Consider the following 15,628-nt stretch of genomic DNA (forward strand, 5'->3'; position numbering starts at 1 on the left):
AGGAATAAGATGAAAGTGTTTTTAAATTGATTTCGAAAATTTAATTTTGATAATAATTTTTATATTTTTAATTTTCAGAGCTTGTTTTTAATCCAAATATAACATATTTATATGTTTTTGGAATCAGCAAATGACGGAGAATAAGATAAATGTAAATTTGGATCGTTTTATAAATTTGTAATTTTTTTTTACAATTTTCCGATTTTTAATGACCAAAGTCACTCATTAATTTTTAAGCCACCAAGCTGAAATGCAATACCAAACCCCGGGCTTCGTCGAAGATTACTTGACCAAAATTTCAACCAATTTAATTGAAAAATGAGGGCGTGACAGTGCCGCCTCAACTTTTACAAAAAGCCGGATATGACGTCATCAAAGGTATTTATCGAAAAAATGAAAAAAACGACCCAGGAACTCTCATGTCAAATTTCATAAAGATCGGCCCAGTAGTTTAGTCTGAATCGCTCTACACACACACACACACACACAGACAGACAGACAGACAGACACACACACACACACACACACTCACACACACACACACACACACACACACACACACACACACACACACACACACACACACACACACACACACACACACATACACCACGACCCTCGTCTCGATTCCCCCCTCTATGTTTAAACATTTAGTCAAAACTTGACTAAATGTAAAAAGCAATAGAAAACGAAACGGACACTTGGGAATGATAGTCTGTCGGATGACCTGACAATCAAGGAGACAACGAAACAAAGGAATACATAACAACAACAAACAACAGTTTCATAACTAATAGTGAGTTGAATTAATATATCTAAATAAAATTTAAAAAGTATGTGTTTCTTGCTTGCCGAAGCTTACATTTATGTTAATGGCATCCTAATTTGATGCTTTCAAAACTTAACTGGATCGTTAATAATAATAAGAATAAAAAATAGATAAATAGATTAATGAATCTCTTGCAGGACAAAATGTGCATGCACATGATTTTTGTTTTAGAGTTGTTTTCTACACAAATCGTTAGTCAGTGATAAAAAGTTAATTCATAAAATGACACTCAGCCACACGTTGGAGTCATGGTGCACTGAAAGAACTCTACAACGACCCTTAAGTTTCCTTTTTTTTTTTTTTTTTTTTAATTAGAACTGTTATTACCATCCTGGAGAGAAGTCAGCGACAGCCTGACGGAATATTGATGAAGAATTTACCAAAACTAAAGTTTCTAATGTGTTTTCTTGTTGTTGTGTAGAATATATATATGTTATTTCTATCCTAGTTAACCCCCGCCTAAACATGCAGCTGAAACATTAGACACAACAGGTCCCTTTAAACAAACAAAACAATTTGAAATCCAGCCAACAAATCTGCGAAAGAAACTCCTAAAAATGTGTCAAACATGTACGTCTAACCCAAAGTGAAAACAAAAATCAAAAAATCTCCCTGCAAGCACCGAACACGACTTTTGGCCCAAAAGAGCACGCCGTCTCCTTTTCGGCGATTATTTTCAGAAGACGGGATGGAATAATATTGTGATAAAGCAGTCTTGCTCCCTGTGGGCGCTACAGAAAAAAGATCCTGGGTTTATCATCCAAACCCAGTGTGTTGTCATGTAGCTCGTCTCTTCTGTTCCTCTCCCTACTCCTACTCCCTGCCCCTCGTCCTCCTGCCCCCCCCCCCCCCCCCCCTTCCGACCTTCGCTTTGATTCCCTTGAGTTCCTGATTACCTGCCCTTCCTCGTACGTAAGTTTTCATCTTTTCTACGCCACAACACATGGAAGTTAAATTGTTATGCAATCAAGGTTCAGTAGTGCAGTGTAGGTACGCTTTGTTAGTTGACGCAAAGGTATTCTTATACTGAGCTACCTAGCAGTGAAGTCTCTTAATTGCTAGTGGGAATGAAAAGCGGGGCAGTTGGGAACATTCGAGTATGCTATATATATATATATATATATTTTTTTTTTTTTTTTTTTTTTTACTATATCTAAATGTATTTTAAACAACTTTTCTATATAACAATTCCCTCTCAAAAATTCGAGTATGCTATAGTTTTCAATTTGAATGTCACCAAACGCTTCGGGTTTGAATGTTTTAAGCCTCTTTTTTTGCCTCCTGGACCCTTTCAGACACCGATCAATAACATTTTAGGTATAACTTAATTACAGGACATTTATTTTACCTTAATTTGAGCTCACGTCCAGGGATGTAACCCAGTTTAACGTTTTTGTAGAACTTTTACAGTCATGCAAAGAAGCTGTGATGTTATACATTTTGCGTTTGTGGTAGTGATCAATAAATATTTGTTATAGCAAATTATTGTTAAACAATTGTATTGACTATTTGTGTCTGAATTAGCAACAAAATGATTTTCCTTTTTAATATGTAATAATGTTGTATTGTATTGTATCGAAAAATGCACATCAACCAAACCTCCCGCCTCCTACCCCCCCCCCCCCCAGACACACACACACACACACACACACACACACACACACACACATTCTCACATAGACAGGCAAACTGCAAAGAGAAGAGAAGACCCATCCCGTCTATTCAAAACAGCCAGTGGCAAGATCACTGATAGACGATCCCGAGGGAGGGAAAAGGAACAACACAATCAAGCGACCAGACAGACAGAACAGCTGACGATGACTTCAAGTAACAACAGCAGGTCAGTCTGCATCATGAACCTCCAGGGTTTGCCAAAGCAAAGAAGAAGAAGAAGAAGACGAAGTAGAAGGAGAAGACAATGCTCTAAAGAAACAAACAGATCTTTAATCCAGCGAGATGAAAATATTGGAGAGCGGAACTGGCAAATTGAAAGGATTCCAGCAGTACAAACCAAATATTATCAACAGAGCAGCAACGACAGAAAGTGACGCAATAGAAGGTGAGAACAGGAACAGTTTAAATGCCGATTCCAGTATATTTGTCTCTGCCTCTTCTCTCAATAAGCAAGCAAACAATCAAACAAACAAAGAAACAAACAAACACACACGTAAAAGTAAATCCACACAAACCAAAATAAATTAATCTCTCTCTCCCTCCCTCCCTCCCTCTCTCCCTCCCTCTCTCCCTCCCTCCCTCCCTCCCTCCCTCCCTCTCTCCCTCTCTCTCTCTCTCTCCTCTCTCTCTCTCTTTCTCTCTCTCTCTCCCTCAACCTCCTTCCTCCCTCCCTCCCTCCCTCCCTCCCTCCCTCCCTCCCTCCTCCCTCTCTCTCTCTCTCTCTCTCTCTCTCTCTCTCTCCCTCCCTCCCTCCCTCCCCCTCTCTCTCTCTCTCTCCTCTCTCTCTCTCCTCTCTCTCTCTCTCTCTCTCTCTCTGTCTCTCTCTTTCTCTCTGTCTGTCTCTCTCTCTTTTTCTCTCTCTCTCTCTCTCTCTCTCTCTCTCTCTCTCTCTCTCTCTCTCTCTCTCTCTCTCTCTTTTCAACATCTTCATGCTTCTTTCCGAGAAAAAAAGGGTCTTACAGCGACGACAATCACCACTACAAGCACTACCACAATCACAACCACCACAACATCAAAAACATGATCAAGAGAAACGATACCAACGACATGACCATCTCTACAATTACCTCCCACAACAAACAACACTGATATATTGTGAAGCTGAAATTTGAGGAAAAACACACAAAAATGAAAATGAAGAAGAAAAAAATCATGACAACGACGACAACTTTCTTTCTTTCTTTCTCTATTTGGTGTTTAACGTCGTTTTCAACCACGAAGGTTATATCGCGACGCGGAAAGGGGAGGGGGGGGGAGAGAGATGGGATAGAGCCACTGTTTCTTGTTCACAAAAGCACTAATCAAAAAATTGCTCTGGGGGCTTGCAACGTAGTACAATATATTACCTTACTGGGAGAATGCAAGTTAACGACGGCAACGACAACTACGCCATGACAATGACACCAACAAAAACTACACCAACGACAACTACACCTACGACAACTATACCAACGACACTGCAACAACACAAAATACTGACCACCAGGTGGCGATGGCGGAGACGTAAGCAGCTTGGAGGGAGAGCAGAAGCAGCAGCAGCAGCGATGGACATAGCAGCGTGCGCCACCTCCTCAACCCCCCGGCCATCTTGTCATAATCCCCTCACTGGCCGATCCACTGCTTCCTCCCGCCTGCAAACAAAAATAATTAAATATAATGATTAAATAAAAATTATACTTGTGAGAACTTGTGCAAGAAGAATCAAAGAGGAGCCAGAAGAACAAGAAGAACAAGTATTCAATTCACCACGTAGTGTAATATAGCCATGGATATCTGATCAACAAAAAGAAGTAAGCGCTCTAAATGCATATATATACGACATGTGTAATAGAATAAGTGAGAGTTGTTCGGAACCAGTCTCCTGGCACCTGAGAGAATAACAAGCATTGAAATAAACAAGCGACTTTCATCCTCATTTTCATGACTTTTAGCCATGGATAGCTTTCCTTGTGTGGGTATAGCATTTTTACACGCAAACAATCCTTATAAATTATACAATTCGTTGACATGAGAAAAACAAAGCCAGTGAGTTTACTGACAACAACTGCAAAATAGACTAAAGGCACATTCCCCTGCATACACAAAAACAACCAAACAACAACAACCACAAAACATTTTGTAAGGGGTTTGGAATTATAACACCACTGGGAGCACCTAAAAATTACTGTTTAAAAGTTTAATTATTCAAGATGTAAGAACTGTTTGATCACCGGTCTTCAGAGACCAAGACTTACCATGAACGCCGTATTAAATTTTAGTTTTTTGTACTTGTTTGTCTTATAAGTAGACTTCCGGCTTTGATTTTCTAAACCCAACAGGTATGGTCTGAGTTGGGTTTTTTCAAATTGTGGGTCAAAATAAATATCTTTATATTGAGAAGAACTTGTTAGTGTTAGAATAATGACACGTCTCAGCAATAATATTCCTTAAACGGCATTGTGAATTTGTTGACATTTGAACACTGTTTGAAAGACATGCTTCTCTTTGTTGACTCAGCCATTGTCGTACCACAAACAACACAGATACAAAACGCGTTTCAAAATAAAATTGACGGAACGAAGAGGAGAGATCAACCCTCGTCGATTTGGTCCTATGATCCAACCACATACAAAAATTATCATGATCCAACCACATACAAAAATTATCATGTTTCTTGGTGGCCGAGTGGTGACGCACTTGCGCTCGGAAGCGAGAGGTTGCGAGTTCGACCCTGGGTCAGGGCGTTAGCAATTTTCTCCCCCCTTTCCTAACCTAGGTGGTGGGTTCAAGTGCTTGTCTTTCGGATGAGACGAAAAACCGAGGTCCCTTCGTGTACACTACATTGGGGTGTGCACGTTAAAGATCCCACGATTGACAAAAGGGTCTTTCCTGGCAAAATTGTATAGGCATAGATAAAAAAAAATTCCACCAAAATACCCGTGTGACTTGGAATAATAGGCCGTGAAAAGTAGGATATGCGCCGAAATGGCTGCGATCTGCTGGTCGATGTGAATGCGTGATGTATTGTGTACAAAATTCCATCTCACACGGCATAAATAGATCCCTGCGCCTTGAGTCCGAGTCTGGAGATACGCGCGCGATATAAGACTTCATATATTAACATTAAAAAAATAGGAGTGATAGAGAGACACCACTTAATCCTAATACTATAATAGGAGTGATAGAAATCGAGACACCACTTAATCCTCATACCTAGGCTCCATAGCGAAGCCCTGGTCGGTAAGTCACCATAAGGTCCAACGGATAGTGACAGAGACGAAAGACAAGACGGTCACAAACACAAGGAACTGATGCAAGAATGAACGAGCATCAACTTCAGCCGCTGTTTCGACACTTTCAAGCTTCACCAGCTTAGAATAAGTCAGGACTCCCAACTTGAAGAATCGTCAGTAAGAACTTTTTTCACATCTGAGATTCTGCCAGCTGAGAAAGGGTGATTCTTTTACGGTCTAACTCATGGTGCAATAACGTCACACCATTTAACGTTTCGTTCCATTTCCTTTGGACAACACTGTATACTCGAATGTTGGCTTCAATTTCAAGTTGCAGTTGCAGTCACAGGCACTTGTGGAGTCAGTCCAATTTACAACTGACACAAACGACAAATGAGAAAAGGCCCTTTTTTGATAATCCACAAGTTCGGCGATTAATAACTACATTTTGAAGCACGTCCACTTTGAGGCGCCAGGGAGTATGTGTTGGTCAGTATCTACCAAGGGGGGTCCACGGAGGGACCTTGCGCTAAGCATCCAGATCCTCACACCATGGCCGACTTTTGTCAAGGCTACCGTATATGCAACACAATCTTCAAATGATTGCAGCTCTCGAACAAGTTTTAAACTTCTGGGCCAAAACACTTGCGATAACTTAAATAGTTCCACCGGTTTAAACCACAGTCAAATTTCTTGAAGTCTGTTTCACCACGACTCGGTGAAGATTTTCAAGATGATCTATGTGATTGATCGGCTGATTCGAAGTCCCGAAAAGCCGCAAAAACAGAAATCGTCCCGCCACGTGTAACGTCGATTCCTTTACGAACAGCAAGCTGCTTCGAACCACACTCTCTGTCGCACATCACCAAAAAGGACCAGGCAAGACCTCTTGAAAACAACCACCACACACCACCACCAACTGTCCAACTCCAACACACACGAAACTCCCCAGACTGTCTACCCAGAGTTCAGACAGTCAAATGCCTCGCCGGCTCAGGAACCAAAAAGCCAACAGGCCCCCAGGTTCCGTAGCGAGAACTCTAAACAAGAAAGGTGTTGTGGTAAGCCGTCGGGCTTTAGCGCTTGCGGGCCAAGTCAGACCGAGAGGGAGAGAGGGTATAGGTAGGAGAGGGAACTTAGAGAGAAAACTCAGACATTCTTACGACTACCGGGTATAAGGTGTGAAGAAAAGAGGCAGGAACCGTTTTGAGGGCCCAGGGTCGGGGCTACGTACATACATACATGTCTGCGAGTCTGGCAAGCAAGAGGAGGCAGGGAAGAGGAAAAGGAAGGAAGACTGGAGAAAAAGGAAGGAAAGGAGAGAAATCCCTGTCAGTGGAAGGAAAGTGTGCACGTCCAGGCCGTGCCATCACTCAAAGGTCTGAAACACTGCCTGTCTTGCCTTGCTGCTTTTTGCTGTCTGCCTCAAATGTTTATTTTTCAATTTTTCGGAGCAGAGGGGTGGGGGGGGAGGGTTGGGGAGGGGAGTTGGGTAGACAGGAGCATGAAGGTAATATCTCCTTTTTTTCTACTTGAGTTTTTTACTTTAGTTTACCCGATTAAAATGTAGCAGAATTCATCTGTTGCTGTGCCTTTTCAGACATAATTATATGCCTGATTATTGTCAGTATGTTTATTTGTATGCCCCGGCCGCCTCCTCCGTTTGGATTTTAATTGTTAAGGGTACGGGGTGGCGGAGGAGTCAAGGTGGGGGGGAGTAGCGAGGGGGGTGAAAGAAGTTTCTTCTTCTTTTCCTACTTCAGGTTTTAATTTACCCAGGTACAATTTAGTTTACCTCGTTTGACCCAGAGCCTTTTTCAGACAAAATACTTGATTAATCATCGTCAGTGTTGAACTCTGTTTGGCTCGCACGCTTGATTTTGTTTACGTTCGAAGCTATAGGTCAGACGTCCGTGGACCTATCTACTCCTCTGTCATTTTCGGTCCACCGGCGTCAGAAGATATCTTAAATGTAAGAACATGACTAGGTTACTGGTTGGCAACCTAGACGAGGATCAATGCGTTATGACCTTGGGTACCAATAAACCAATGCAAGGCCAATGCTCATCAAGAATGTTTAGCCTGTTTCTGCTTCATTCATTCAAGCGTGCATTCCTGATAAATGATTTGATTTCAACAAGACAGTTACGTCACCAGTTGCAATTTCGTCACAAGCAGCAATTACATAATCAGCAACAATAACTTCTTTGACAATTACAAACCCACAACAACAACAGCACTATTTCTATTCTACAAACCCACAACAACAACAGCACTATTTCTATTCACTCCTTCTCCTTGTCAACAACAACCATATCAATAACAGCATCAGCAGTAACAACAACAACAACAACAACAACAACAACAACAACAACAACAACAACAACAACAACAACAACAACAACTCGATTTCTTTACTATCCCCACACCGCCACCACTACCACCAACACAACAACCACAACATTTGTGATATGAATTTGAGCAAACGCCTTAGAGTGCCAAAGGCTTCAAGTCACTTGACAATGACTTCTCTTTTAACGTTCTCTCTGTCTCGCTAACTTTCAGGCGTTGTCTGATACCTTTGAAGTTGCCCCTAACCCCTTGTAGGTCTTGCAACCCGACTGCTTGGAGGTGAGAGGGGGACTGAGGGGGTGGAGGGATGGGGTGGGGGGAGGGGGGTGGAGGACAAAGCTCGCTGGTATGACTCTTTCTCTCTTTCCCAAAGCAGAAAGGGATACCTTTAATCTGAATGATTTCCGACCTTAGCCAGTATTGCGTTACATGTAGTTGTGTTCGGTGACTTAAGGATTACATCTTATTTCTCGTATTATGCTTTGGGGGACTTAGGGGAATTGTTTACGAGGTGAAGTGTTGTTTTGGGAGGAGAGGGGAGATCATGGCGAAATGGTAGGGCTTGGTCGAATGTTAAATATACCACATAACGAAAGAATATGTGTTAAATGCCAGTCTGGAGAACTCGGTGATGAATTTCATTATATATTTCAGTGTCATTTTTTTTGAAAATGTGAGGAAAAGGTTGTTACCATTGTATTTTCGTACAAATTCAAATGCAGTCAAATTTAAACATTTATTTGAATTAACAAAGAAACGAAAGTTATTGCATTTAATATATTTTATTAAGAGTATTTTGAAAGAGTTCTGATTATTTGATCACGTTTTTTTTTATGAAAACAAAAACAAACACAGAAACATATACATTCCTGTAAAAAAAATAATTTATGATTACAATTATTTTGTTATGAATTAAGCTTGATTTATTTTCGGTTAATTAGAAGTGTTGTGTCTCATTATTACATATATCTTTTTTGTCGTGTTTATTGCAATTTTTATCTATTTTATTCATGTAACCCTAGGTGGTTTTTTAAAAATAAATATTGACTTGACCGACTTGTCAAGGTGGGAGGCGGGAGGAATAGATGGAGTGGGGTGTGGAAGGTCGAAAGACAGATAGGGAGGCGGAGGGAGGGAGACAGAGCTAGAGGTGCGTTCGTTTTAGTGACAGAGGGACAGAGACAGACGCGCAGACAGACTAAACGATACGAAAAAGATTTCGTGGTCTGATTTGTCGGTTCTACCGCGACAGATACAAAGATAGTCTCACTTCTAGGATTTAAAAGTGTGTCGTAGGTTTTAGAACCAATTAAAAAGTATTTGCACCACACCTGCTTTCATTTCCTGCTCTTTTTCTGTGCACACAAGCCTCTAACGTTTCAATGGGCGTGAAGGGTTATAATGCTTAAGTTTTAATTACACAGTCTTTTATTGATACCGACAAAGCAGGCATAAATTGCTACAGCTTTTTTTTTGCCGTGGCGTTAATGTTGTAACAGCCAAGGCAATAAGTGTGTAAAGCACACTGAGAAAACGATAAACATAAAGTTGTTATTGCATGTCTTCGCACAATTGGGACATTCTTCGGTTTTCTATGTCAATCGACGCAAAGGAGCATGCAAATGGAACGTTGTTTGACTGCCTCTATTGGTTGATACCTGTCTCTGAAGTTCAGACTCTCACTAGCACTGTCTGTTTCTGTTATTTATGTCTGGCTGCATGTCTCCGTCTCCCTGTCTGTCAGTCTGTGTCTGTCTGTCTGTCAGTCTGTTTCTGTCTGTCTGTCTCTGTCTTTCTGTCTGTCTGTCTCTGTCTGTCTGTGTATGTCTGTCTGTCTGTCTGTTTCTGTCTGTCTGTATCTCTGTCTCTCTTTCTGTCAGTCTTTCTGTCTTTTTGTCTGTCTGTCTGTCTGTCTGTCTGTTTCTGTCTGTCTGTCTGTCTGTCTGTCTGTCTGTGTCTGTCTGTCTGTCTGTCTGTATGTCTGTTTCTGTCTGTCTGTGTGTCTGTCTGTGTGTGTGTCTGTCTGTCTGTCTGTCTGTCTGTGTGTCTGTGTGTCTGTGTGTCTGTGTATCTGTTTGTCTGCCTGTCTGTCTGTCTGTCTGTCAGTCTGTTTCTGTCTGTGTGTCTGTGTGTCTGCGTGTCTGTCTGTCTGTCTGTCTGTCTGTGTGTTTGTCTGTCTGTCTGTCTGTGTGTCTGTGTGTCTGTTTCTGTCTATGTGTCTGTTTCTGTCTGTGTGTCTGTTTCTGTCTGTGTGTCTGTTTCTGTCTGTGTGTCTGTTTCTGTCTGTGTGTCTGTTTCTGTCTGTGTGTCTGTCTGTGTGTCTGTCTGTGTGTCTGTGTGTCTGTCTGTCTGTCTGTCTGTCTGTCTGTGTGTCTGTCTGTCTGTGTGTCTGTCTGTTAACGTGGGATAAGACCATCCAATTGAACACATACCAAAAAGCAACATCCTGGCTACTTCCGGTGCAGAATGGGAATTTGCCGTAAATTGATTACGTAGATTGACGTGTGGCTTTTAAGGCCAAACAAAAATATATGTTGGTTTTGGGTAACGTGACCCCAAAAAATAGGGTCGGTAGGTCGGCGTTTTTTAATTGATTTTTTAACACTTTTTTTTTTAAATTCAGTCGATTTTAAAGGAGGTTACTTCCCTTAGTCTCGGTATGGTTCGCAAAATGTGCCAAAAGTTGGAGAAATGAAAAAAAAAGTTTTTAGGGTCGGCGGGAAAAAATAAGGTCGGTCGGGTTACCCTAAACCAACATACATTTGTATTTGGCCTAAGAACTAAATCCGCGAGACAAATTCCCACTCCGCAAAGACAGCATCCAGGCGTGTGTATTAGTGCAAGTGGAGGGATGGCCTTATCCCATGCGAAAGTCTGCCCAGATCTGAGATGGTATAAGCCAATTTTACATATATATATATATTTTTTTACAGGGGAAGGGGTTTACCTTTAACTTAAAAACAAAACAAAAAACAAAACAAAACAAACACCAAATATCGCGTGTCAACCACGCACCTGGAGCATTGCACAGTGAAAACAAATGTGCGATTCGTTTGTGAGACAAGCCGATTTACATAAAGTGTGCTTTATGCCACAAGTGAACAGCATTAATTAACATTCATTAATTGCGCCTTCAATGAGGTACAACAAAAACACCATATATTCTTTGTGGAGTGTTCAACCCAAGGACATCAATCTCCGTGTCGAACAGGTACCGTTACTGAGACAAAGTATCTTTGGAAGAAAAACAAGAAAGAAAAAAACAACTGTACTGACTCAGCCCCATGCATGCACATAGATATGAAGACGATATGGTTCTAATTCTCGCCAATTCCCCGAGCTAACAGTCTAAAGGGCTGAGCGGAGGGGCGTCCATCAGGGCAGGGAGAGAGACAATAGCGTGTGTTTGTTCACCAAGCATACCCCGTGGAGGCATGCTGCTGTGGATGCGGATGGTGCCAGACCCGCGGCCAGACATTCATGCATTGATGTAGGTGTGTGTGGGATGTGGGTGGGGTTGATGGGGTGTGTTGTGGTGTGTGTGTTGGGGGTGAGTGAGTGTGTGTGTGTGTGTGTGTGTGTGCGTGCATGTATGTGTGTGTGTGCGTGTTTTGTGTGCGTGTGTGTGTGCGTGCATGTTTTGTGTGTGTGGTGTGGTGTGGTGTGGTGTGGTGTGGTGTGGTGTGGTGTGGTGTGGTGTGGTGTGGTGTGGTGTGTGTGTGTGTGTGTGTGTGCACTTGAAGTACAATATAATTTTAGTAACGACGTCACAGTGTCGCGTGATTGTGCAAGCAGCTTTATCTTAATCTGTACACAAACCATTTTAGAGCTGTTTTCATTTCTGAACAAAATGATATACAAAACAAGAATCTTTGACCAGAACTGCATCCTCAATGAGCTTTTGAAGAACCTTATGTAACAATACTAGTACTAACACTAATAATAACAAGAAGGGCAAAGCCCATACGACTCACATGCTTTACACATTTTTCCTACCAAAATACATGTGACCTTGACCCAAGGTCAAGGTCATCCAAGGTCATGCAACACAAAGCTGTTAATTCAAGACATAGGAAGTACAATGGTGCTTATTGGCTCTTTCTACCATGAGATATGCATATGGTCACTTTTAGTGGTTCACTACCTTATTTTGGTCACATTTCATAAGGGTCAAAGTGACCTTGACCTTGATCATATGTGACCAAATGTGTCTCATGATGAAAGCATAACATGTGCCCCACATAATTTTTAAGTTTGAAACAGTTATCTTCCATAGTTCAGGGTCAAGGTCACTTCAAAATATGTATACAATCCAACTTTGAAGAGCTCCTGTGACCTTGACCTTGAAGCAAGGTAAACCAAACTGGTATCAAAAGATGGGGCTCACTTTGCCCTATATATCATATATAGGTGAGGTATTGAATCTCAAAAACTTCAGAGAAAATGGGAAAAATGTGAAAAATAGCTGTTTTTTAGGCAACATTTATGGCCCCTGCGACCTTGACCTTGAAGCAAGGTCAAGATGCTATGTATGTTTTTTGGGGCCTTATCATCATACACCATCTTGCCAAATTTGGTACTGATAGACTGAATAGTGTCCAAGAAATATCCAACGTTAAAGTTTTCCGGACGGCCGGACGGACGGCCGGACGGACGGCCGGACGGACGGACGGCCGGACGGACGGACGGACGACTCGGGTGAGTACATAGACTCACTTTTGCTTCGCATGTGAGTCAATAATGACAGCTTATATAGCGCGAACCACAGTAATCTATGTTCTCCGCGCTTTACATATTAACTATGAATAAAAACAAACTATTCACCATGACATAAAAAAACATATACTTTCTGGCAAAATAACGTCACAATAAACTTACAACAACACATTATAGCCACGTATGGACAATATCATGCAGATAGATAAACAACGCACACTAAATCATCTATAACCAACTTTGGAAAATCTCAGCTGTAATGAAATTTGAGAAAAAACCAACACAAATAGCAAGACCTGTTGATCGTTAATCGATAGTCATTAGTATACTGCGTTCATGCGTCAGTTAGGGGCAGGGTGATTAGTGTCAAACAATTACAAGCTGTTCATCTCGTAATCTACGAGATGTGAATGATAGGAGCCACCGAGACAACACCCGGGTTACTGATAAACAGGCTGCAGTTGTCTCGGCACACCTGAGAACTCGCACGCACTGATGGACAACTGCAGAGGGTCTGAAGCGTACGCTCTTGTTCGCTAGTTCGTTTCAGAAAGTTGCTTGTCGGTTTGGGAAAATGTTGTCTTGGTTGTTATTATGTTAATGATTTTCTCAGTTTGTTTGACCTTTGTTCATGGAGTGCCAACCTGTCTCTGTCTGTCTGTCTGTCGGTATGTCTGTCCCCCTGTTTGTATGTGTGTATGATTGTCTGATCTCTGTCTCTAAGTCTGTCTCTGTCTCTTTGTCTCACCTCTCTCTCTCTCTCTCTCTCTCTCTCTCTCTCTCTCTCTCTCTCTCTGTTTCTCTTTTACCTCTGTCTGTCTGTCTGTCTGTCTGTCTGTCTCTCTCTCTCCATCTCTCTCTCTCAGTGTGTCTCTATTACCTCTGTCTGTCTGTCTGTCTCTCTCTCTCTCTCTCTCTCTCTCTCTCTCTCTCTCTCTCTCTCCATCTGTCTCTCTCTCTCTCTCTCTCTCTTTCTACCATCTATCTAACTTTTTCAATAAAGATTTATCTTAACTTCTTTCTACTCCATTTCTTCGTTTCTCTTTCTCCTTCTTCAGTTTGAGATGTTTTCTTATACACTTGAGGAAGAAGAAGTGTTGTTGTATATAATAGCTTAAATGAAAACGTTTGGGGTGGGGTGGGGTGGGGTGGGGTGGGGCAGAGAGGGGGTTGTCGCAAGCTTTTAGTGAAATCAGTGATGGCATTCCCCAACATAAATTATGTCTTCAGTTTAATGTCTTCAGTTGTGCATATAATTTTCCCTCCCTTGTTCTTTTCCAGTTGTGTTCTTTTTTTCTCGGCTGCTTCGGCAGTCTGATTCAAGGTGATGACTATTTATCTTTAACAACGGGTAATGCCGCTGACAATAAATGCAATTTGCCGTCTCTGCGTGTGCACCCTTTTTGTGTAGTTATCTCATGGCAAGGATTATTTGACGAAGAAAAACTGATATCAGAGTGAATGTAAAGTACAGAAAAGAACATGGAACAAACAGAACAAAAGGCAAAAGAGGCAAAGAAACGGGGCAAGGAAGAGAAGAACAAGTACAAAACTGATACGACGAAAACAAACAAACAAACAAACAAACAGACAACCGAGCAAACCTTTCCCCATAAGCCTCCTTCTTCCAAGCAAACAAACAAAACACACATTTACGCATTTCATCAACAACAAAAAATATATATATATGTTTTCCCCTTGTCAAAAACACCTACCTCCATTCACAAAAGACTTCAGTCACCACCATCTCTCCCCTTCTCTCTCCCCCCCCCCCCCCCCCTCTTCCTCTCTTTCTCTCATGCAAGCACTGTCAGTCCAAAACAATAAACACGACATTCAAGTCTGCAGGCCGAGGAACAAAACGAACAGTGAACAGCATATGAGGCGTCGGAGCGGGGCAAATTGGCATTTTGTACTCATATCTTCGGCATTCCATCGCTATATCTCTACGCGTCATCAACATGCTCGTGCTACTCCGAAACGCGCAACAGGCACTGGAAATATACGGTTGGCTGTGTGTGCCAAAGATGCGAATTCCACCGAGTTCCACGAATTCCACAAGATCAGAATGTTATTAAGGCAGGTTTTGTTGGATGTCGTCACGTTGTTTTTTTTATTTTAGATGGTGTGTGTATTCAATTGGTTTGTTGTGTGGTGTGTGTTTTGGTTGTTATTTGTTGTTGTGTATTGGCATGTACGCCTATCAACTGATCTCTCAAAAAGATGTCACAGTTCAATATTGTAATTGCTCAGTTTATTTCAGAGTATTGCATCTCGCTGTCGTGCTGCTTTTTTGTGTTGTCCTTTTTCACATTTATGTATTTATTTTTAGGTTTGCTTGCTTGCTCTCTGGTTTGCTTGTCTGCTTATTTTTCTTTTTTTCTTCTCTTTCTTCAGGAACTCCGGGAGACGGTGTTTTTCGTTATCGTTTCCATTGTGTGGGTGAAATGTCCATGCTTGTGCAATTAATATGTATTCCCAATGCTGAGCAAGGAGTAAATTTTCTTTGACGCAGCTTTGGCACAAGAAATTAATAATACTGTCGTTATATATATTTGTGTACGCAGAATTTCTGGATTACTTTGAGGTTTCTACGGATTTTAATAGCCTATTTTCTTGTGAACAGTCACCATAATTATAGGTAATTAAAAGTGATACTCGGTTTGGCAGAAATGTTTTTTGGGGGGGATCCCGGATGGCTGCTGAATTTCATGTATGCATTTCAAGAATTGATACCCAAAACCACTTGTACTGGTTTTGTGAAAGCCGATCATCAACATTAAGAGTTCTCGGCAACAAAAAGCAACGACACCTGCAGTTTTGCTTTCAGTGCCTGTGGCAGAAT

General features: G+C 41.5%; 1 protein-coding gene across 1 annotated transcript in view; it reads right to left on the minus strand.

Moving 5' to 3' along the window:
• LOC138964743 (protein Wnt-5b-like) overlaps positions 1-15,628 on the minus strand; it is a gene marked incomplete in the record, with an annotated part of 103,414 nt that overhangs the window by 30,663 nt on the left and 57,123 nt on the right. The window contains 1 exon segment of the mRNA XM_070336784.1: positions 3,984-4,134. Within this exon segment, the coding sequence (XP_070192885.1) occupies positions 3,984-4,090 (107 nt within the window).

Source organism: Littorina saxatilis, linkage group LG4 (assembly GCF_037325665.1).
Source record: "Littorina saxatilis isolate snail1 linkage group LG4, US_GU_Lsax_2.0, whole genome shotgun sequence".
Lineage (NCBI taxonomy): Eukaryota > Metazoa > Mollusca > Gastropoda > Littorinimorpha > Littorinidae > Littorina > Littorina saxatilis.